General features: G+C 41.2%; 1 protein-coding gene and 1 pseudogene across 5 annotated transcripts in view; one reads left to right on the plus strand and one right to left on the minus strand.

Moving 5' to 3' along the window:
* Positions 1-24197, plus strand: part of PCSK5 (proprotein convertase subtilisin/kexin type 5) — a gene marked incomplete at its 3' end in the record, with an annotated part of 420910 nt that overhangs the window by 217281 nt on the left and 179432 nt on the right. For all 4 annotated transcript variants that reach the window (XM_081103066.1, XM_081103067.1, XM_081103068.1 and 1 more), the window contains exon 10: positions 61-164. In XM_081103066.1, coding sequence (XP_080959192.1) covers positions 61-164 — 104 coding nt within the window. The remainder of the gene's footprint in view (positions 1-60; positions 165-24197) is intronic.
* Positions 6093-6612, minus strand: LOC308527664 (large ribosomal subunit protein uL22-like; annotated as a pseudogene). Its single transcript has one exon. The product of its transcript is annotated as a large ribosomal subunit protein uL22-like (transcript).

Genomic DNA, 24197 nt, shown 5'->3' on the forward strand with positions numbered 1-24197 from the left:
TGCTTCCCCCATCTTTTTCTTTTTTTTTGGTACAATGATTCTTACCTTGTCTTTCCCCAGTCCGTTTCTGACCTGGAGAGACGTGCAGCATGTTATTGTCAGGACTTCCCGTGCAGGACATTTGAACGCTAATGACTGGAAAACCAATGCTGCTGGTTTTAAGGGTGAGAACTTCTTTCATATTCTGTCACAGGCAAAATATTTTTCTTCCCCCCCCCCATATTAAAAGGAGAGCAGGAACTAGAATGCCTCAAAAGAAACTTTCAATTGTGTGCTAACACATGGAGAGCTAGATCTTTTGATAAATCAAAGGCAGATTCTTTTTTTAAAAAAAATTAAATAATACACGTAAGGCAGATGTCCTTGGCTTCCCACGTCATATGTTAATTTCTTAAAAGATAACCAACTCCCAAGTATAGTCACCTATGGGGCTCCTGATTGGTTTATTTTCTGACATTGATTATCTGAGTGCTATTTGTAATAATGTATTTAAAATTCCTCACCTTCTGTAGTTATTTACCTTCTCTTAAATAATAATTGGTATATTTTGTTGACTGCAGTACTATTAGTTGCTGGGTCATGCTTTCTATACATTTTGTGTGTTTTTTTTGTTTGTTTTTTTTTGCAACTTCTGTAAACAGAAAAACAGGCATAATTCTAAAGCATTACTTTATATAAACTAAAAGTTCTTATGAAACTTTATAATGTGCAGTCTGTATGAAATTGTGCATAATATATTTAAGAGCTAAGTATTTTCCCTATGACTGATAGAGATTATAGTTTCCTCAAACTGTCTTATTAATGGTAGCCATTGTGTTTGTTGTCATTCATAACATATTATAACAAAACGGAAATAATTGGGTAAAGCAGATGTCCTAAAGTTTACTCAATTTACTCACGTTTCAGATGACCTCAGTTTTAATCCATTAACTTAAGTTCAACAAAGATTACTCTTTGTCATATCTTTGACTTAAATTTACTTTCAAATAATCTTATTATCATGATATATTCCTATGGATGAAAAACATTTCATAGCATAGGAAATATGTACTTGAAAATTGAGCTTTTGGTCTTCAGATCATTGGTTGCATGCTAAATAATCCTGGACAAATCATTTAATTTTTCTGGGCCCTAACTTCTGCGACTTAACCATTTTAGAAGCTGAATAATATTATACATATGTTATCTTACATATGATTTTAATATGGCCTTAGTGAATTATACCCAATGTATGCAAATATTCATGCTGGAAATGTAATTTAAAAATTATGTGCAAATAGCTTGTTATTGTCTCATGCTTAGCCAACACCTATAAATATACCAGGCAGGCAGTCCATATAAAATAGTTGTTTGATTAACATCTTCACTGAAGACTTCCCTCTGTTTTTAGAAAAAGAATATCCCTTTGTTTCTGAGTATTATCGAATACTTTTCCATGCTTATAAACTATATAACACAGCAGTGTTCAATGAGCTTTTAATCTAAAAAGTTGTATTTGCCAGGGTCACATTCTCTGAAGCCCAAATCAGAACACTCGATCCCCAAATAGCAATTGTAATACTTTAAATTTCTATTGTTCTTGAAATTCAGTTATTTTGCCACTTGTTTGCTTCATTTGATTAGCTTCCACATGCTCCCAACTCCTACTATATAAATCCATGAGGCTGGAGGGTAGAGTTGGGTGGGGATGGGGGCGGGGGGGGGCGGGCGGGGAGGGACCAAAACTTAAGCTTGGCTGGTTCAACACTGCAATGAACTTCTCAGCAGAAAGTTCACAGACTAAGTACATTGACCTCCACGAAGCTGAGGAATCAACTTTAGCCCAAATAAAAGTCTTAGTTTTACTTATTCCTTTTTGGCAACTTAGAAAGAGCAAATGGTTCTAATAAAAAACGCAACTCTTTTGAAAACCTCTGTTGGTTTTGGAAAGGGGGAAATGGAGGATTTAGACTAAATCTCCAGATCCAAACCCGATTCTGAAGGGGGCTTCCCACTACTGCTGGCAGGGAGGAGAGAGCATTTTACTGTTGCACGTGGCAATATTTAGTATAATATTTCACTCTCTTCTTAGCTTGCTGCCAAGAGTAACAATTAAAGTTCGCTTTTTCATAGATGAATTACCCTGAACGGTCTGGACTCCCAGTGGAATTGTTTTGTAATTTTGTTGATGGCAAGCCCCATATTTCATCTAAACATGATCATAATAAGAATTTTTCCAAAAAAAAAAAAAAAGGAGTGATTTTCTTTCCTACTCTAAGCATTACCATTCCCTCCCTAGTGTCCCACAAATAAAAGTGATTAAGACAGAGGCTAGCAGGGGAAGCCATGTGCTTGGGGGAAGGAGAGAATGCAGGTCACTAGGACTGGAGAAAGATGGGCTGACTTCTTATGAAATAAGAACTGAACAAACCAAAAAATAAAAAAAATAGCTAATTCTTGGAAGAGGTTCGTGCAACAAGAGCCCAGCGAGAGCTCGTATTTTAAATTAGGTCAGCCGGCTCTTGCCGACCTTCCTTAGCAGGAACACATGGCCAAACATTCCTCCTTAGACAAGAAAAGGGAAGTTGCCTCCAAACAGAAGCGTGTAGCCCCGGGCGCTCTCCCTCTTCCCAAGCACTCAGTCCCAAAGCCCAGTGGGATGAGCATGAAATGGACTGCAAAACACCTGTGCTGCCCGGGGCTTGCTTTTGTGCCATATCGGGCAATTTCACTTTGTGTTTTTTTTTAAATGAGAATAATTTCACAAATTGCTTGGTAGGTGTTCTTCTACAGTAGGTACAGTCAGTATCAACATCAGAATTTCCTTCTCATCAAAGCAGCTCAGAGTAGAAACCAATTTGGTTTGGGGTCTCGCCATCGATAAACTTGAGAATCTTGCTTATCACTGGTAACTGTAGGGAAGGGAACACCCTAAAGAGTAACCTCTTACCAAACACTGCCAAGTCCATTTCACACAGAGTTCTCACATTTCTTCAGACATACCCATATGTGGGCCCTGCGAGGCAGAGAACAGATGATCTAGGTTGTTGAGGCCTCTCCCCGAGGCAGACTCGATCCATCGTTACTCATGTGGGTTGGGACTTGGAAAATGGACAAGATTCCCCCCAGAAGCAGCCGCTGGCTTCCTGATGACTGGCATGGGCAGGTTCTCATTCAGGAGGTTGGCCTTGCAAAAAGTGAAAATTGTGGCTCGCAACCAATTCGTGTATGTGTTTCTCGGAGAGGCTTTGCCCTGGAGTTGCGTACTGATGAACCAGGTGCACGAAACCTCATCCTCCTTTCTCTGTGCTTTCGCTGTAGGTGCCCTCAGCAAAGGGAGCGAGGTGGCAGCCATGTATTACGCTAATGGTACCTTAATTTTTAACCATTTTAACGGAACAATTATTCTATCCTGCTGCTTCTTGAGTAATAATAATAATAATAATTATTATTATTATTATTATAATCAACTACCTGTTAGAGTATAGATGAGATGAGTGTGTGATTTATTTTTGAGGATTTGGTTTTCAAAATAAACATAGAACAGTGAATACATACCTATAGAAACTGACTAAACACTAATTTGATTGTTCTAGCTAAGTTTCAGACACCTTTTGACATTAAATGCCCTCTGGATGTAGTTTTTTAAAAAATAAATGGAATAAATAAATAAGTATCATGCACCTGTTAAAGAATATACTTGAGATTATGCATGAGAATAGGAAAGTATTTGTGTGAGACCAGATGAACAGATGTGATAGGCACCACTGCAGAACTAAACTCCAAATTCCAGTGTTTTGCTACTGACCAGCATTTGCAATGCCAGGAGATGACTTGGCATTTAATTGTTTGGTGTGGCTTTTCCCCCAGTATTATTTTTTTTGCCTTTGATCCCTTCCCTTTCCTCTGATGAAAAGTCTTTTCTGTTTTTTTCTTTCATCTCCCTACTCCCTTGTGCTCCTTAAAATGTGCAAATCAGCTGTAGAAGCGAGGGCTTTTGTGACCTGGGTGGTTTTCTTCATAGAGTTTAACTTATGTGGCCCCTTAGTTTATTTATTCATAACTATCTCCTGAGCACCTTCAGCATGCTAGCCCAACCCAGGCTGCATGAAGTAGAAGGAAGTGTCAGAGGCCCCGTGACGTGGCTCCATCTAATCTGGCCTCAATGTTGCCTGATCTAATCCGGCCGTGGGAGGATTCACATACAGAAGCGGACTGGCACTGCTCCCTTTTTTCCCCCTCCAGTCAAGCCCCAGTGATCAACCAGGTCATGTTAATTAAGTGTGGACTCTAGTTTTCCCATCATATAAAATGTATCCTAACCTCAGCGGCACAACGCGTCTAATGTAGACACCACTGTGACATGTGATGGCCGTTCGGACCAGCTCTGTGTGTGTACATTGGATATGTAGAGCCATGCTGAGGACTTTAATTCTGCATTCTTCAAGAATGTGCAGCTAGTATGATTTCAGGAAGAACTTAGCTATTTGTGGTAATCTACCCCCTTCTTTCTACTGCTTTAATCAGAGGGTCCCTCTCTCCCCCAATCACCTAGGCTGTGAGCTGACTCTCACCACCCCCCACCCCAACCCCATCCTTATCTCTGGTTTGCGGGTACAGTTATAATTATAATTGAATGCGTGCAACATCCGTGCTTTAGTTTTTTTCAAAGTGTCTGTATTTGGATTATATGACTGTATACAGCTAAATGCTCTTAAATCTAGGAGCAGGAATAGACGTCAGATAATAAATTAGGACCTTCTGTCATCTTTACTAGGCGAAAGAATGAAAAAAATGTCATTGAAAATCAACAATGACAACTAAGTGAGCGAGGTTACCACGCCTTCCATTTCACTGCCCTCCCAGACTATGTAAGTCTCTTTTTTTCTACCAGCATGTTGCTGAAACCTCCCCATCCCCACTGACTCTTTCTTTGACCACAACTAAACTACTAGATTTTTTTTTTAATTTTCTAACTGATTTCCTACCATGGGAAAACAATTGACAGTCTAACATGACTTCTTAGCCTCCAAGACCTTAACTTTTAATAACCTTTATTACCTTTCATTGCCATCATTTTATTTGCACTGGTAGGGCTGGTAATTGTAAGATGTTCCGATACATTTTTAATACCTACCTGTCTTGCTTTGTAACTAGTTTGTAAAATAGGTTTGTAGCACATTAAAAATAGAAGTGCTGTAACCATTAAGCATGCCGTGCGTTGAAACTAAAGATTTTGAAATGTGGTTTGGGTGTATAAAGCGATATTTGATGTGTTACCGCTTGGAAGGGTAAAGCTAAGCTACATTTTATTCTTTCACTCTATAAATACTATGTCATCTTCGCTGCCTTGAATGTTGATATGATGTTGGTAGCTATGGTTAAAGCCACATAATGGGCCTTAATGGGTAATCTGCACATCATGTTTTTGGAGAAAGGTCAAGGTGAAATGCTACCCATCTGCTCAGTGTCAGAGCTGATAGAGAATCAGATGCCTCACTCCAGCCCTAGTCTCATTTGCAGAAATGAGCCCTTAGTTCTTCTCTCTTTTTTTTTAAATATATTTTATTGATTTTTTTACAGAGAGGAAGGGAGAGAGATAGAGAGTCAGAAACATCGATGAGAGAGAAACATCGATCAGCTGCCTCCTGCACATCTCCCACTGGGGATGTGCCTGCAACCCAGGTACATGCCCTTGACCGGAATCGAACCTGGGACCTTTCAGTCTGCAGGCCGACGCTCTATCCACTGAGCCAAACCGGTTTCGGCAGTTCTTCTCTTATGTAATGCAAAGAAAAGGGGGAGAGGGTAAATGCTTTTGATTCTACCTAATAAAATTTGCTCACTGGAAATGCAGCCTGTGTTTCCTTCAAGATTTCGTTTTATACCATGCTCTGTGCACTCATACTCATTTACTCTGTATTAACTTAAAACCATTCATTTTTGTACTTATTGACCATTGTATATATGAGCTTTTCTCCTCCTCCTCCCCCTCCCCCTCCTCCTGCTCCTCCCCCTCGCCCTCTCCTTTTTTTCCTCCCCCTCCTCCTCCTCCTTTTTTTTTACTTTTATTAGATTTATTTTATGCTGAATTTACTCCCCGCCATAAGTTTTTATTTCTTCAGTTTCTTCTGGGATATCTTTTTCTTCTGTGCAGCCTCCTCTTCTGGTTTAGGAATAGTCTGCTCTTGTTCAGTAAGAATCATGCCCATGTGGCAGGGAGGGCTCATGTGTGGGTTAATCCGCCCATGGGCTGTGTAGGTTCTACGCCGCATCTTGGGAGCTTTGTTCACCTGAATGTACTCAATGGCCAGAGAGTCTACATCTAACCCTAAGTTCAGCATTGCTCTCGGCATTTTTCGGCATGTGCAGCAAACATTCAGCACTCTTTTTGGGCCACCGGCCCTGTGTCCAGCCCCACTGTTTTGCCTGGGCACACCTACCAACTCCGCCACTGTAACGACGGAATGGCACTCACTGCTTCTGTAAAGTGACGTCCTTCAGATACTTGGTGGCTTTTTGAATATGCATACCCTTCAAGGCCTGGGCAGTTTCACCAGTGTTCTTAAAATGAACACGAAGATTTGAGCCTCTTAATTTGCATGATTTCTTGGGGTTTTCTGGGTCTAGTGAATAGGAACCATTTTCAGAGGTCACCTCAGGCCTTTTGGGGAAGAATGAGCTTATCTTCTTGCTCAGTTACAAAAAAGATGTAAGCCTCACATTATTCAGAGATTCCACCTCTGTCCTTTTTCCTGGTGGGCAGTTCACGTAAACATCTACGTAGGAGAGTGAGACAGATGCCCTGGCAGCAAACAGCTTGACTTTGCTTCATCTTGTCTCGTATCCAAAATGCCCACTTGCCCCATCTGTGTTCAGCTCATGCCTTCAGATATGTGAGGTTTAGACATATTTTCTACAAATGAGAATCGTTGTTTTCTCTATGCTGGTCTTTGAACGATAGTGGTAGGTTTGTTGCACTTTGGGAGGTTTTGTTTTATTGTCTTTTTTCATCCCCAAGTACATAATTTTATATGTAAATTTGCATGTGGTTTCACACACAAACTAGAATGAAAATGGCTTTTGCACTATTTGACTGCTACCTCTATACCAGATATAATTGGTTAATGAAGAGAGTAACATTTGGAGTAGTTTTGCGGTTTTGCCACGGTCTTAAGAACCATTAGATTCTAGTAGAGAGTCCACTATTGGTATTTTCTTTGGCCTTTGATGGGAGCTAATGGGAGTTTTTGTACTTGTTTTTTTAGAATGTGGGTAACATAATGAGAAGGCTGAGTTGAATGAGAATTGCTTTGAAAATGGGAAACACCAAACATGAGTCTTAGAAGTATATTTGAAGACACCACAACTGTCTGCTCCCCGAAATGAGGATAAAGATGCAAACTCTGTTGTTAGAAAGCTGTTTGGGGTTGAAGATAATTAAATTACCTTGAGTGGGCTAGAGAAAATGTATTAGGGATTTTGTAATAAAATTATCACTAATCTGTGTTAATACTCGTTTATCTCATAATCATATATCAGTGACTATAACCACATGTCAAGCACAATTATATATATATATATATATATATATTCTTTTTTGAAAATTAGTTGTAATGTTTAAATGTCACCTTGAATTCGACCTACTAAATCTTAAAAGTTGTAATCAGTGTCTTCAACATAGGAATTAATGATAGAAATCTGAACTGATTGCAGTTATCAACATCCTATCAACTCTCTAGTCACTAACATACAGTATAAAAGCTGTGAGTGTAAAATGTGATTTTTTACAATATGCAATAGCCCGTACACTTACAGAAAATTGATGTCTCTTTTCGTGTGATCGCTCAGTTTTACAAATTCTAGTGAGGCTGGACTTCCCAGGTATTTAAGAAATTCTTTCAGCAAGTGAACTTGGCTCTTCTTCTTTTTTTTTTTTTTAATATATTTTATTGATTTTTTACAGAGAGGAAGGGAGAGAGATAGTTAGAAACATCGATGAGAGAGAAACATCGATCAGCTGCCTCCTGCACATCTCCCACTGGGGATGTGCCCGCAACCCAGGTACATGCCCTTGACCGGAATCGAACCTGGGACCCTTCAGTCCGCAAGCCGACGCTCTATCCACTGAGCCAAACCGGTTTTGGCATTGGCTCTTCTTAATGGTAGCAAATCTTGATATTTTAGGCAAAGATAAAACTCATCAAGCTCTAAGCCTGGTGATTCAGAGGGTGACCAATGAGGGCCAGTGCTGTTTCAGGTCAAAAATGTGTACTGACTATGAGTAATGAAATGGATTCCTTTGAATCACTAATAACTGGATTCTGAGTCCAGTTCCAAAATAAGATACCCACAAAGAATTTAAAGCAGGATAGTCTTATCAAAATACACACACACATACACACTCATTCTCTTATAGAGACTTTTAGCAATCATTTTCTTATTTGAGGTTTTGTATGTATTTATTTTTATTTATTTATCTTTATTGTTGGAAGTATTGCACATGTCCCCTTTTTTCTCCTATTGACCTCCTCTACCTGCTCACACCCCCTTCCCAGGCCTTCACCCCACTGTTGTCTGTCCATGGGTTACATATATATGCATATAAATTGTTTGGTTAATTTCTTCCTGCCACCCCCCTTCCCTCTAAAATTCATCAATCTGTTGCAAGCTTTAGTGTCTCTGGGAACAAAATAAACTGATGATCAAAATAAATCCAGAGGTTTTGCATGTATTTACAACAAAAACTCAGCATAGTATTTCAGAGCAAGGACTCCCAAGTCATACACTTGGGATTGAATCTTAGCTTTATGAACAAATTTATCTGGTTAATCTATATACATTCTTAATCACCTTTATTGAAGTAAATTTACATATAATAAAAAACACCATTTTAAGCATACAAATGTATGCATCCGTGTAACCATCACCACAGTCAAAGTATAGAACATTTCTGTCACCCAGAAAGTTCTTTTGCGCTCCTTTCTCATCCCTTAGCTCCCACAACCCCCACCCTATGCAACCAGGTGTACTTTTTGTCACTATAGATTAGGTTGTCTTTTGTAGACTTTTATATAAGTAGAATGATTTAAAACTGGCTTCTTTTTCTCCATATATTATTTTTAAGGTTTATCCATGTCATTAGGTATATGAGGGGTTCATTCCTTTTTAATGTTAAACTAGTGGCCTGGTGCACAAAATTCATGCACATTAAAAGGGAATTAATTAGGGGAAATATTTTAATATTGCTATTTACACTTTCTTTATAATCGAAGTGTCAGAGATGAAAGAAAATAAGTAAAATGTATTTCAAAATCTCCCTTGTGTCAGAGTCTGGGGCATGCCATGGGACCCAGAGTCAAGTCCCCACCCACCTGCATGCACCTTGAAATCATGTGAGACTCATACCTGGCCAGCCCCACCCCCATCAAGCCCTGAAGGGCAGGGGGCGCAGCCTCAGGTCCCCCAGCCCGGCGCCGGGGGGAGGAGGGGGTCATGGCCTCAGGTCCCTGGCACTGGAGGGCATGAAAGTGTGATGACCATTTCCATATTAGCTCTTTATTAAATAGGACTAGGGGCCCGGTGCACGAAATTCATGCACTGGGGGCGGGGGGGGAGTGTCCCTCAGCCCAGCCTGCCCCCTCTCACATACTGGGAGCCCTCAGGCGTTGACCCCCATCACCCTCCGATCGCCTGACCGGCCCCTTGCCCAGGCCTGACGCCTCCGCCAGAGGTGTCAGGCTTGGACAGGGGACCCCCATCTCCCCCCGATCACTGGCTCTGGCCCCCGCCCAGGCCTGAGGCCTCTGGCCCAGGAATCATGCCTGGGCAGGGGACCCCCATCTCCCTCTGATTGCTTGCTCCACCCCCCACCCAAGCCTGACGCCTCTGACCCAGGCTTCAGGCCTGGGCAAGGGGACCATCATATCCCCCCAATCCCCGGCTCTGCCCCCCACCCAGGCCTGATGCCTCAGCCAGAGGAGTTGACCCTCATCACCCTCCGATCACCAATCACCGGATCGGCCCCCTGACCAGGCCTGAGGCCTCCGGCAGAGGTGTCAGGCCTGGGCAGGGGACCCCCAGCTCCCCGCGGTTGCAGGCTCCGCCCCTGCCCAGGCCTAACACCTCTGGCCTAGGCGTCTGGCCCAGGCAGCGGGGACCTGCAGTGGCAGCAGGGGGCGCCGCGATCGTGGGCTCTGCTTTAGGCCCAGGCAAGGGACCCCTAGCTCCTGGGACTGCCAGCTTCGACCATGCCCAGCTCCCATCGCTGGCTCCACCCCTACTTCCTGCTATCACTGGCCAGGGTGGCAAAGGCGCCTGATTCTCTGATCATGGCTGGGGGGCAGGGCAAAGGCGGCCCCAGGGCCACCTTTGCCCTGCCCCCCAGCTCTTAGCTACCCCCTGGGTTTCCGATCACTGTCAGTGGCAGGGGGCTTCTTCCTGCTTTCCCTTTCGCCTCCCTGCATTGTGCCTACATATGCAAATTAGCCGCCATCTTGTTGGCAGTTAACTGCCAATCTTAGTTGGCAGTTAATTTGCATATAGCCCTGATTAGCCAATGAAAAAGGTATCGCCGTACGCCAATTACCATTTTTCTCTTTTATTAGTGTAGATGGTATTTAATAATTGGACTATACCCCAATTTGTGTATTTGCTTTTTCATGGTCGGATTTGTTTCCAGTTTGGGGTTGTTGTAAAACTCGTATGAACAATTTGTGTGGACAAATTACAACTTTTTAAATATCAGACAGTGAGCAAAGGGCCCTCTAATTTAACAGAGACCCTGAGGCACAAGGAAGCAATCCGAATGGCTAGCCAGATGTAGAGCATTGCAGGCCCGAATACAGCATAGACACAGGCTGCGTCAAGGAAAAGCTAAGAGGCCATCCTTGCTGGCATGGCATGGACAAAGGGAAGAATGAGGAAAATGGTATCCTATACAGAATTTAACCTAGTATGCACTAAGGTAAAATTATCATCTATATTGTCATGCATCATTCTCACATAACAGTTATGATTAGATTAATAAACAGTTACTCTTCTGTTAAGATTTTTATATGATAAAAATTGAGTATATGTATATATGAGTCATGGCCATTAACATGCTGTGTATAGCTTAGAAATGAAACTAGCTCCCTGTTACTTTCAAATATTAGATATACTACTATATCTCACATTTCTTGGAACACTTCTATTCTCATCTTTGTGGTCTCTTATCTGATCTGGGTTATAGTTTACATTTGTCAATGATTCTAGCTGATGATTGTGGTTAAAGGGTTAATTTCCTTCGTTGTGTTTTCTGTTATTGTTTTTTTTCTGTAATACTGCTTAGATTTCAATAAGCAATCAATGGGCTCCAAAGTATTGGAGAAACCATAACCAGCTGCTCATTAGTGAGTTACATTAATATCACATACATAACCTAGGTCATAAATATGCAAACATCTAAAAGAGTGGAAGATTTTTGAGAACTTTGAGTTACTGTTGGGAACCGAAGCTTGTCCTAAATAGTTTCAAGAGCATTTACTCAGCTTAAACAGATTTTGTAGATTTGCATTTCTTGGAGGTTTGGGGATTAAAACTGGATGAGACAGCTATGGCAAAAGCAACAGTCAGGGTGAGGAAAAAGAGGGTTCAGTGTGCAAAAAGAGCAGGTATAGTGTGATGAGGAAAGGATTGACAAGCCCGGTTGGCGTGGCTCAGTGGTTGAGAACATCTGAGCGTCAACCTATGCACCAGGAGCTCACAGTTTGATTCATTTTCAGGCACATGCCTGGGGTGGGAGGCATGCAGGAAGGAGGCAGCCAATCAATGATTCTTTCTCATCATTGAGGTTTTATCTCTCTCTCCCTCTCCCTTAATCTCTGAAATCAATAAAAAAAAATATTTAAAAAAAAAAAGTAAGCAATTGAAAAGAACCGACAGCAAAGCTACTTGAATCCTAGAATTAGGCATTCTCTTTTGGTTTAAAAAACATTTTGGAGCCACTGCAGTGATTTTGAGAAAGTGAGTTGGGTTGTAGTAATGACTTTCAAACTAGTTGATGCTACTTGCTTGTCTGATGTCAGAGTTTTCTTTCTTAAACTGATGGTGTGAATCCAGTGGTTCTATGATATGTCCTACCACATGACATGTATATAAGAAACTGATTTGCTAAAATGGATGAAAATTCTCTTGCACTGATCATTTTATATTATCTTGATTTGTAGTTGTGTATTTCTGACTTAAGGGCTGTGACATTCAATGAAAATTTTTATCATCTTGGCCTCCTTCTAAATGAGAGTTACAGGTTTGGCTATATAATCATCTTTGCTAAATTCTTTTTTTTTTTCCAAAGAAAAAGAAATGCTTTTTGAAATTGCTTTTTAATAAACCCAGGCAAAGGGTGTGGTGTCAATATTGCTTCTTGAAAAACGTCAGGTCAGAAATGGTTCTTTGAAGAGGCTCCCCAAATTTCCTTTGACCGCAGTCTTTTAGCCAGTTGTTATTGTTCACCATGACCTTCAGGAAGCTACTTCACTTCCCATATTTGAATTCTTTTTCATGTACAGTTGCAGTCTTTGTATTAGCCAAGCGACCGTGCAGAGATTTAGAGAAAGCAAGCAACATAATTCTGGTGAACCTCTTGAGTTGCTGTAAGACTGTTGCCGGTAGTGTGACAAAAGCGTTTCCAGTTTATGAATGACTTTCTCTCTTGTTGAAGGTTTGCGTAGCTATTCTTTCTTGGCCTTGAAGCACACCTATTGTCGTTTATAGTCCTAGAAGACAGCACTGCTTTTTTGAACCCACTAGAGGCTACAATGTGTGTGCTTTCTTAATATAGTGTTTGGGGTGGTTTTGTCTGGAAATCGTTGGCTTCTTTTCATCTTTTACCCTCAGAAGTATCTTCAGAGTCAAGGCAAAAGATAGATGTCCAGCTTTGTTCTAGAATTCAATATTGTGCATCTTAAAAGCCTAAAGCCCCCACTGAATTTCAGCCACATATGACAAAAAAAATCCAAGGAGATGGCTAAAAATTGCAGGAAATGTGTAGGATTGTGTAATATGACTGCCATTGGGCACTGATATCCAGCCTGTGACGCACTCACCAAGCCATGTGCCCAGAATGGGATGAAGTCTGTGTTAAAGAGGTACCTTGCCCAGTTGGTAGAGGCTCAGTGATTGAGCGTCGACCTATGAACCAGGCGGTCACGGTTTGATTCCTGGTCAGGGCACATGCCCAGTTGTGGGCTCAGTTGGTGATTCTCTCTCATCATTGATGTTTATAACTCTCTTTCCTTCTCCCTACCTCTCTGAAATGAATTTTTAAAAAAAGCAAAGAAGAGAAAGAGGTACCTTTCTCTGATTCACAGAGGTCCCACCTGAGTAGCCTTGTTGCATGGAATTCTGTTATTATTTCTCCCTTAATTATCAAAAGCATAGGCTTATTTTAAAAGGTATCTATTGAAAGATGGCTTTGTTCTTTTTAACCTTTGCCTATTGCTTCAACCTGGACATATACAGAAACTTCATGAGCCAAGTAACTCAGTGTTACCAGACTCAAATAGAGTTTTCCAATATCTGGGATGATTTCATCACTATCTTTACCGCCAGCTCTCTAGACAAAGTTTGAAGTAAAACCTTAGAATGTTAAGTGAGTGTCTCGAGTGCTGAGCTCAAATCGATTATTCATTTCATATTCTTTTTACATTCTCCCTGACCAAAAATGATTGAAGCTGCATGAATTCAAATGTGTAATTATTTCATCAGGGGTCAGTAGATCTTTATTTGGGGAATGAGACCTTGTGAATATTGTCGATTGCAGGATGCATTGGCACTGACAGGAGGCAGTGGTGAAAAGGCTTTATTTGAAGCTTCCGTGATCATCATCATGCTGTCTAGTGAAGGAGCTCCCAACAGACCCTCTTTTATCCAAGGAATAGAGCTTTCAGAGTGAAAGGGAAAGATGTGATTGAGGCACACAGGAGAAACCGTTATTGGAATTAGTGCACACATATCAGTTTGGACTCTGGCATGGGTATTCCCAGCACAGACCGCAGCACCAGCTCTCGTCGCAAATCCCCCATCAGGGAGGGGGCTCTCGCTGGCTGTGCCCACACGGAGACCGTGGGAAATGGGCCCTGCTCTAGCTTTGAAAGCTGGTTCAGGAGCAGTGAGGTAGCCCACATGAGCACGAGACAAAAGGGCCTCATGATTACATCTTTTTAAAGTACAAGTTTACTAAAGATGGCCTTAGGCCACCCTTTTTTTCTCTCCAGGGAGATCTTTATATTGGTGCCAGTGTTTATAATATGAACCAGACCCAAAGATTCCAAAAGAAATCCTGAAAATTAATCCTGCCCTAGCTCTCCGCATGGCTTGCTAAGGCCACTGCATCTAGCAAGGTACAGTTACATGCCGGGCGATTGCTTTGCAGACTCCATCTGGATCCATCTTCTGTGAAATAAATAGATCCAGACTTTTAGTTTTCTCAGAATCTCAATTCATACTCTTTACACATGGTCACATCTTGCTAGCCTTAGGCATTTTAAAGCAATTAAATTTCTATCACACATCCCAATAATGGCTTCAACAGGCTTCATTTTATGGTGTTAGACCAGAAGACAAGGTACACCCACAAGTTTCCAGAGTCATCTTTGAAAGAGTCAAAAAGAAGACCATTTTTATCACTGCTGGATGTTAACAAATGGGAAGTTGCTCTTTGCCACTCAATGCCATTCTTCCATCTGTGCATGCCTGGTTAGCTCTAGTAAATAAATTTTAAAAATGTTTTTAAAGCCTAACCATGAATAGAAAATAAGTATCTTTTCCACATTAATATGATCTCTACACTTAGTTAAAATCCCTGCTAGAAATGACTGAAGAAGGTCACTTCTCAGCAAGAATTGGGAAAGGGCTATGGGCCAGATGTTAACTTTCCTTCCAAATCCTACGTATTTCTTTTTCTGCGCATGATATTTTAATGAGTTTTGAAGAAGGAAGCAGATTTTAGGCAGCTGATTTGCAAAAGGCAAAGAGGATAAACATGGTCCGCTGTCCATTTGTGATTTGTAGATAGACACCTGAAATGGTTTATCCTTTTTGCCATCTTGTTATTCTGAGGCTGATTCCTGATTTGAGAAGTTCATTGAAATAAATACTGTGTGTCTTATAGACACAGTAACCAATGGATACGTATATAGTATAAAACAAAGAGATTCTGAATACTTGAATACTTGGGATTGAGTCCCTGTGACTTTGGGTGGGTTCTTTTAATGGTCTGAGACCTAAGTTTTTTCAGCTGAAAAGTTCGAATAATACTATCTTGCCAGTAGGACAGTTGTAAAGATTTCATTAGCTAATACGTAACAAAATGCATATGTAAGATATTATTTTCACCCCCCCCCCCAAATTTCTTCTAGGCATCTTATTTTGAGATGCATGCTTGATACATTAAATGTACGTCAACTGTAAAAGATTAGATAAAATAGATTTAAATAGATTAAATGGAAACTTCAGTGCAGTTACTATTGTCAACATTTTAACTAAGCATGATTTTGTATCTTGGCTCAGTCACACCCTTATTCTATACCAACAGTGCATAGAAGCTGTTAATTCCTTAAGTAAAGTACATCCAAAAAGTAGATCTCTAGGCCAACTTGTGCTTGAAGAGTGCAGGATAATGTATCCATAGGTTAATTGAGAGAACTGTATCTTCTGAAAATATCTTTATAAGAGAAGCAAAAATGTGTGTGGCATATGGAAAGATGTTGGCATGAGGGAAGGTTGTGAATCATGCCTACAGAGACTATGCCCCTATGTTGGAGATGATAGCCTAATTAACCAGGCTTTATAGGCTGGCCTTCTGGGAGAGCTGCTAGATAGCCCTAATACCTTCAGGAAATGGTTCTCAAAGTGGGGTCCCTGGTACAACAATATCAGCATCACCTGGGAACTTGTTAGAAATGCAAATTTTGGACCTTACCTCAAAACTACAAATGAGTGAGTGCATCAGTGGGAAGAGCAGTGTGTGCTTGCACAAGTCCTCTGGCGATTCTGATGCACATTCAAGTTTGGGAACCACTGACTCAACTCATCCACTGTATGTAATGAATTAGCTTCCTTCCTGTGCATTTGAATGAATGATGCTAATGAAGTGCCATCCTTAGAAGAAATGAAAAATAGGTTTTCAAATCAGTGGGCTTTTCTGAGATGTTTTTTGTTTGTTTTTGTTTTTGTAGTTTAGGTAATGAACCCCATTTGTGAAAGGTGTTCTCAAAACAGTCCCATTTCCTGTCAGTCACTTAGTCATTTGCTCCCAGCAATGATCATGCTCCTTTCTGTCAATTGGACCATAACTCTCTGTTTTCAAAGTTTGTATCTCCCAGCCTGGGGGTGGGAGACCCAAACTTTTCCATCATCCTACTGCCTTAATTCTGTTCTTCTTTATACAACTACACATTTTCAAGTCATCTAAATTAGCTGCTTCCATTTCCTTGCTGTTCAGTTCCTCTGTAATTCTCTGCGATTTTTTTCCACTTCTGCCTTTGAAGTGAAATTACTCTTTGAGACTTCAACCAGAAGGCAGCTGCTTGTTTTTCTCTGGGATTTCTTGCTTTTGATCTACCCAGTCCAGATCCGTCTTTCCTTGCCTCTCGTGATGCAAACATATAGCCCTGTTTTCCTTTGACACTTTACAGATTCTTTCTCTCCCTTCCTTTGCCATCAGCCATTCCCTGGGATCTGTTGCTGAGGGGGCGGGACCAAGACCAGGAGCACCGCTGCCTGCTCTCTCTGGCAGGTGTGCTCTCCGGCCCTTACACATCCTCTTAATGTCACTGCTTTTCTTTCACATCGCTGCCTTCCTTTCCGTATTAATGATTTTCAGCTCTACATTCAAGACCGATGTCATCTATTACCAATCTTGAATCTCTGCAAAAAGGCTCTCCCTATGTCATTTAAGACTCAGAACCTCTGAAACAATCCACGAAACATCTTTTACAAAACATTGCCCTAAAACTTTCTGGAATCTCAATTAAATGATGTCCTTTCCTTGATCATTGGCTACTCATTGCCTCCAATGAAATCCATCCATACGATTCCAAGCCCACACGGCTTCCTTGAGGAAGACACCAGTCCCAATGTCCTGTTGCATTACTGACCTCCATTTATACCTCCATGGGTCCAAATTTTAACTTAAGAACTTAAGAACCATCTCAAGTCTTATTTCTTCTAAGAGCATATGCAATCCTCATTAATGGCCGACTTTTCTGAGATTTTTACAGACATCTTCTTCTTATTGTCCCTTAAGCCTAAAAGCTATTTGACTTTTAGGTAAATAAAAAGGAATGTTCTGATAAGCCTATGGAGTACTTGATACTACTAAGGATAAGTGTTAGCTTTCTTCCCAGTGAAAAGGTGACATTTCCAATCGCAGGAAATAATCTCTTCTTTGCTGTCCCTCGTCTTTGTGCTTTGTGATCATCACATCACCAGTGGGTGTTGCTGCCGTGTCAGGGGAGCCACAGGCGTGTGGAAGGCTGGAGAATAACCGTATCTTTGCAACCACTGTTAGCCACTGAGTGTGAAAAGGGACTCACTTGAAATAAATTCATCTAGATTTTCTGTTTCTTTTATAAGAATTTAAGGAACAAAGAAAAGGGAGAATTAAATGAAGAATTATCTAAAATAATGAATAATTCACAAATAAGAGTTTTGGCTGCCTACTCATCAAGATCCCAGTCTGGCATCTATTTGCTTAGGTTGTACACTGAGATCTAGGCTGGGGAGTTGACATATGGCCAATCCAATCTTCAATTAACTTTTACCCAAAGGCCCTTATAATACTTTTTTTTTTTATCTTTTTCTCATCTCTGTCCAGATAAGTTTAGTTTCCTAAGAATAAGCACAGTTGTGATCTGCATATGCCCTGGGATCCCTGGCTAGGTCTCCCCAAGTTGGAAAAATAGTTTCCCTACCTCCATTCAAGAATTACTAGTCAATTACCTTAAGCAAAATCCCTGCTTATTATAACCATATTGAAGCAAATAAAAGAGGAATGTCCAGAGAAAAGAGGAAAAAAAGTTGACTTTTTTTTTTACAATGGAAAGAAGGAAGGCATATCCCCTTATCTCTGTAAATAAAAAAAAATAGTAAATATGCACTTTTATATATGTACATAACATATAATAGTGTATATGTACATCCCTATGTAAGGAAGTACATTGTACAAGGAAAAGGTCTCAGCTGTGTTTTCCTAAAATCTCCTTAATGCGTCTCTGTAATGACGCGCCTGTCTGAGTACCTACAGCTGCTGAAGGAACCCATCCCGCACGGAGCTTTGAAGTGCAGACACGCAGACAGCCAAGCATCAGTGTCTGGAAACCTTCCACATGCAAGTCCTCAGCGGCACTGGTGGCGGCTGGCACATTTGGATCTGGCTGGCGTGGTTACTGGAGCCGGGATGTTAGGAAGAGCAAGGGAAAAATAAAAACAAGCCCTTCGGAGGAAGGCAGGTGCGGCTGCTCCGCTTTCCTGCCCTGCGGGAGTCTGCATTTTGCACTGTGCTGCGGGGGAGAGCATGGCAACTGTCATGCTAACGCTCCAAGAAGCCTATTATGTGCCTTTCACATTGAAATCTGAAAGGATCCCTCATGAAGAGATAGATGCAGGAGAAAGGCAGAGAGGGAAGGAAAGGGACAGGTCATTCTGGAAGCATCCTGGCTTTCATCTCTCCGACATGTTTAGGTGAAGAAATGCTGACATGGGAGGCTGAAGAGCACTACTTGACACTCTTCATCGTTATGAATCTTCCATTCTATGTGGTGATCATTCGCTCTTCCACTTTACTGTGAAAAGGCAGGACTCGTGTGTTGACATTACGCATGTGGGACGGGGCACCTAAGGAAAGTGTCTCAGGCCCTCTCACGTTTCACACACACACACCCTCCCGTTCTGCACATTTGGCGGTTTGATGAATAGGTGCGGGAGGCACAGTGTCCCTGGTGGGAGCTGTTATTTCAGAGCAGGTGGCTCAGCGCCTTGAGGATCAAAGCCCCTGAGGCTGCGAGGACTGCACAGGTGCAGGGGCCCTTTGATCTCAGCTTGGAGTTTCTACCCACCGCAGATCAAGCAGCCCCTCAGACAGGAATTTGTGTAACTGCCTTTCAGTCTGGCGGTGGCGTGTAGGTAGATGAGAGCAACCGCCCCAGAACAAGCGAGAGAACAAGCGATCGGGGTTGGCTTTTCGTTCTCCCTAGCTCTGCTCTCACCCCTCCTCCCCTGCGCGTTTACCACCAATGCCCATCCGTGCTGACCACTCGCCCGCACTCCACCCACCCAGGGCGGCGGCCTTTCCTTGCTGCCCAGGGAACCAGGGGCAGACCTGCAGATTAGTTAACCGGAAGGCTCCGTCCTGGCCCCGGGAATATCCTGAAGCCCCCGCGCACCCCGAGGCACAAATTAATCACTTTCGCCCTGAGGTCATCTTACCTGACCGACGTTGGCTGACCTGTATTAAGTGCTTTGTGTACGCCAGGCTCTGTTAGGCTTCTTCATCTCCGTTGTCTTTTTTGACTGATTTCTTACTCGTTTGAAGTCTTTTTTTTTAAATATACTGACAGGGATTACACAGTTAGTGCTTTTCATTATTATTTAGTGAAATCATACAATGATTCTCGTCTCATCCTCCGCCTAACTCAGAACACAAAATCATTTTCTCTTTCTTTTGGATCCTCACTGTGTTGAATACACAGAATAGGTGCTCCACACCCCTGCACCCCCAACCCCCAAGTGGCATGATAATGTGGGTGAAGTGTATTGAAATGGACACTTTCTAATAAGTAATTAAACTCAGTTGATCGACATGTTCCATATCTTGGTGGTTATGTGCATCTTAACACACATGAATCTAAGTTCGGGTTGTATACCAGTTACTAGTTTATTGATAGTAAAAGGTGCGAGTTCTGTGCCCCTCCCGACAGCATCGCATTACCGCCTCCGTTCCACGTAGGGTGGCCACTCTCCTGGTTTGCCCATGAATGAGGGGTTTCCTGGGACACAGAACTTTTGTTACTAAAACCAGGACCACTGTAGACAAACCCGGGCATTTAGGGATGCTGGTTGTGAGAAATTATTTCCTTAGCGGAAGAAGTTGGCTGGACTTTTATAGGAAATGGATAGCTGTCATGTAGTTGCACTTTTCCAGTTACAGGCACGATTTGATATTTCCCATAGGCCCCTTGTACAGAGTGTGTGTTGTTGCTCGCCTGCCCTGTTTTACACTGGATGCTGCGTAACATTGTTCATGCACCTGACAGCTGGCAGCAGAAAGGCTTGCTTCGGGAAGCTCAAAAACCTTCTAAAAATCCTTTTTTTAACCAATTCCTCTTTTGTATATAGAGTGCTTTACTAATAGTCATTTTAGAGTCATCATGAAATGGCCATTCAGTGTAATATTGAAAAAGAAAAAAGGATTTAAAGTAGCTGGCTCCAGTAAGGATAGTCCTCTGAAAGAGATGGAAATATACCAAATTGCCTTGGTTACAGTTTCCTGTGCTCCGAACTTCTAATTTTTTTTTTCTGCTGAGTTCTCTAGATTTCCTTTAGAATCAAGTTTTTAGTCCTCCTAGCTAAAACTGTTATTTAAATTAACTGTGCTGCCAGAACCGGTTTGGCTCAGTGGATAGAGCGTCGGCCTGCGGACTCAAGGGTCCCGGGTTCGATTCCGATCAAGGGCATGTACCTTGGTTGCGGGCACATCCCCAGTGAGGGGCGTGCAGGAAGCAGCTGATCGATGTTTCTCTCTCATAGATGTTTCTGGCTCTCTATCCCTCTCCCTTCCTCTCTGTAAAAAATCAATAAAATATATTTTTTTAAAAAAGAAAAAGCTTTAAAAAAATAAAAAAATAAATTAACTGTGTCTTCTTTCAAACTATGCAGTAATTTGCTTGTGTGCTTAATGATTAGCTTCTCTCAGCGTTGCTGGTCTAATCACAAAGTGAAAATATACCTGCTGGAGGATATTATCTATTTTCCTGCCTTTTCTTGTCTGTCTGACTTGGCCCAAGCAGAAACACCTTTAGATACCTTTGAATAAAAATTAGCTATACTTCTGGCGTAAGACAATTCCACTTTTTTTTTTTTTTTAGCTTATCTGCATAGACAGTCGTGCAACCTAATAGAATAAATATAATGTTATGCAAGTTTTTCAGATTCTCTTTATTAAGCTTGTCCAACATCATTCTACCAAGGAATAAATTTACTTTCTGAAATATGCTTCAATAATGTTGTTTCAAGATTGATATTACTCGGTGTACATGCCCGCTCCCTCAATATAATTCTGAATATTAATTTTAAATCTTAACTGATGTTACAACTACAACTTGCATATTTACTGCCAACACTCATAGGAGTGAAAAATTCTGCTTGAACTGGTGAGATGCTGCTCACACCAATGTACAGTACTCTGACGTCATAGAATTCTGTATTTTACTCAGTGCTTGTGCGGAAAGGGTTCCACTTGATTAGCATCAAGTGATTTTCAGGCTCAGGTTTTGCTTTGAGCGTGGCATGAGAAATGTGCATGAATAGCTGTGGAACAGCCATATCACAGTTGTTTGCGTGGTATATTTCTATAACCATAAAATTTTTAAATGTGACTGTTGGCTCTATAGTTGAATAAATTTTGGGGTGTGTTAATGATGACCTTATAGGAGTCAACAGTATAAAGAATAGACCTCCATTTCCCCTTACAATTCTCTTGTAAACATTTCATGCCACTTGGTGAATGAAACAAAGTGCCTCCTATCAGTTGCATGATTCACTTCACCCATCTTCACAGCAGCTAGCCTTGAAGCCAGGTGCTCTGTGGCCACTGGAGGACAATCATACTCCTGGCCCATCCTGGTCACAGTGTGATGGGCGAGACAGACCAAATGGTCACCCAGAGAAAGACCAGTGTTTCTGAATTTGTAGGTCATTTTAGAATGAAAACTTTCTATTTAACAATTATTACATCAATTGTAATTATATTTCAAAAAATGGTTAATGCCTCCAAACTATTTAATGGCTATTTCCCTTGTTAACATCATGCTTTTGAAGCTTATCTGCCCAGCACATTCTTTGTACTATTATTTTCTCATTAGTACTTAACAAAATCAAACAAGTGTCCCTCAGAATTCACTCGGTTGATATATTGCTAGCAACCCCCATCCCCACCCCAACCCCCAAAAGGAAAGATTTTATTTCATTTTTTTCTTAGGCTGTGTGTCATGATGGTGGACACATATATAATTTCCAGTATTTTAAAATACTTAAAATCTGCCCTAACCAGTTTGGCTCAGTGGATAGAGCGTCAGCCTGCGGACTGAAGGGTCCCAGGTTCGATTCCGGTCAAGGGCATGTACCTTGGTTGCGGGCACATCCCCAGTAGGGAGTGTGCAAGAGGCGGCCAAATCGATGTTTCTCTCTCATCGATGTTTCTAACTCTCTATTCCTCTCCCTTCCTCCCTTCCTCTCTGTAAAAAATCAATAAAGTATATATTTTAAAAATAAATAAATAAAATAAAATACTTACAATCTCCATTGGTGACTCGGTGGCCTTCACTGATGTCATCTAACTCTCTCATTTATGACTATACTAGTCATACTTTGTTTTTCTGTTGACTTGCCAGCCTGTAGTTAAATGGAGCTGGTGAGCCCTTTTCTGAACATCTATGTCAGTGTTGTGTGGAGGATGGGAATTGAATTGGAGAAGGAAACAAATGTATGGCCTTCATAAAGACTCAGGGCGCTTTTCTGCTTAACTCCAGTGGTAAACAGGCATGAAGTGTTGGTTGTATATGATGACTGTGTTAGTGGATGACCTAATGGCTGTAGGATGGCAGTCTTTGGGAGTGGCAGGGAGCGGAGCAGAGCGGCTCAGCTGGAGCCCAGGCAGGCCAGTTCTGCAGACCCTTCAAAGCCCGGGGCCTCCCCACACCTCCACCTACCCTCTGCCCCACGCGCTCATATGCCAGTCACAGCTGTCATCTTTTCCCCCCTCAACAGAGATAAAATGACGAGTTTCGCTGGTTGGAAACCACTTAACACTAACATGGGGGTGCTTGGGTACTCAGACGAGTCAGAGAGCCTGGCATAGAGCCTCTTTGGCAACAATTTCAGTTCCCCCAGGGAAAGAAAATACCTTAGATTGTTCATGATGAAATGATATAGGCTATGGTTCAGACATAAGTGAGAACAGGACTTACATGAACTTTAACAAAAGATCTACACCATTGGGTTTCCTTAAGCCCAGACTGGACTTTTCTCCTGGACCATGTGGGCCACTCTGTCTCTTATTTAACTAAGGAGGCAAAATTGCTTCGTATAATATTACGTAACTAAAACAAAACTAACAAAATTGTTCATGGCAGTTACCAATTTGTGATGAAGTTATTGGTGAGTTTTATTTTCTTCTTTTCTGGAAGTCTTTACAAGTTTGTTACAATGAACATGAATTGCTTTTTAACCAAGAAAAGAAATCATAAAAAAACTTGCAAAAGTCCATGTATAAAAATACTACATATATCTTTGCCATAGCAAGATAATTTTATTCCATTTTATTCAGTATGTTCTGACTGACTGGACCTGATATTATAATAATGAGCTCTTCCATTTGTATAGTTTCTTACACAGATTTTCTCATGTGGGACATATACTTAACTTAATAACGGTAATGGGATAGATAATAATATTTCAAAATGAGGAAATGGTGGGGTAGATATTTTATCTTGTTTGCCAAGAATTATGTAATTAAAAAATAGCAGAAATAGAGCAATAATTCTTAATCCTAGAACAATTTTCTTTATATATATATATGTGTATATATATATATATATATATATACACTATAATATCTTTTTCCTCCAATACTATGTATATGTTCTGCTAAATCCCATGAAACATATAAAGAAATATAAGACCCAGTTCCTGCCATCAAGTAGTTTATAATACAATTGGGGTAAAAATACATATGCTGGCAGAGTTAATTATCAATTCAATTGTTGTCACAGATAAAATGCGCAGTGCATAGTACAGTGCCTGGCACATGGAAGGCACTCAAGAAATGATAGATAGATGGATAGGTGGGTGGGTAGACAGACGAATGGATGGATGGATGAGTGAGCAGATGGATGGGTGGGTGGATGGATGGTTGAGTGGATGACTGGGCAGAAGGGCAGATGGATTGACAAATTAAT

The sequence above is a fragment of the Myotis nattereri genome (genome assembly GCF_964212035.1).
Source record: "Myotis nattereri genome assembly, chromosome: 12".
NCBI classification, from domain to species: domain Eukaryota; kingdom Metazoa; phylum Chordata; class Mammalia; order Chiroptera; family Vespertilionidae; genus Myotis; species Myotis nattereri.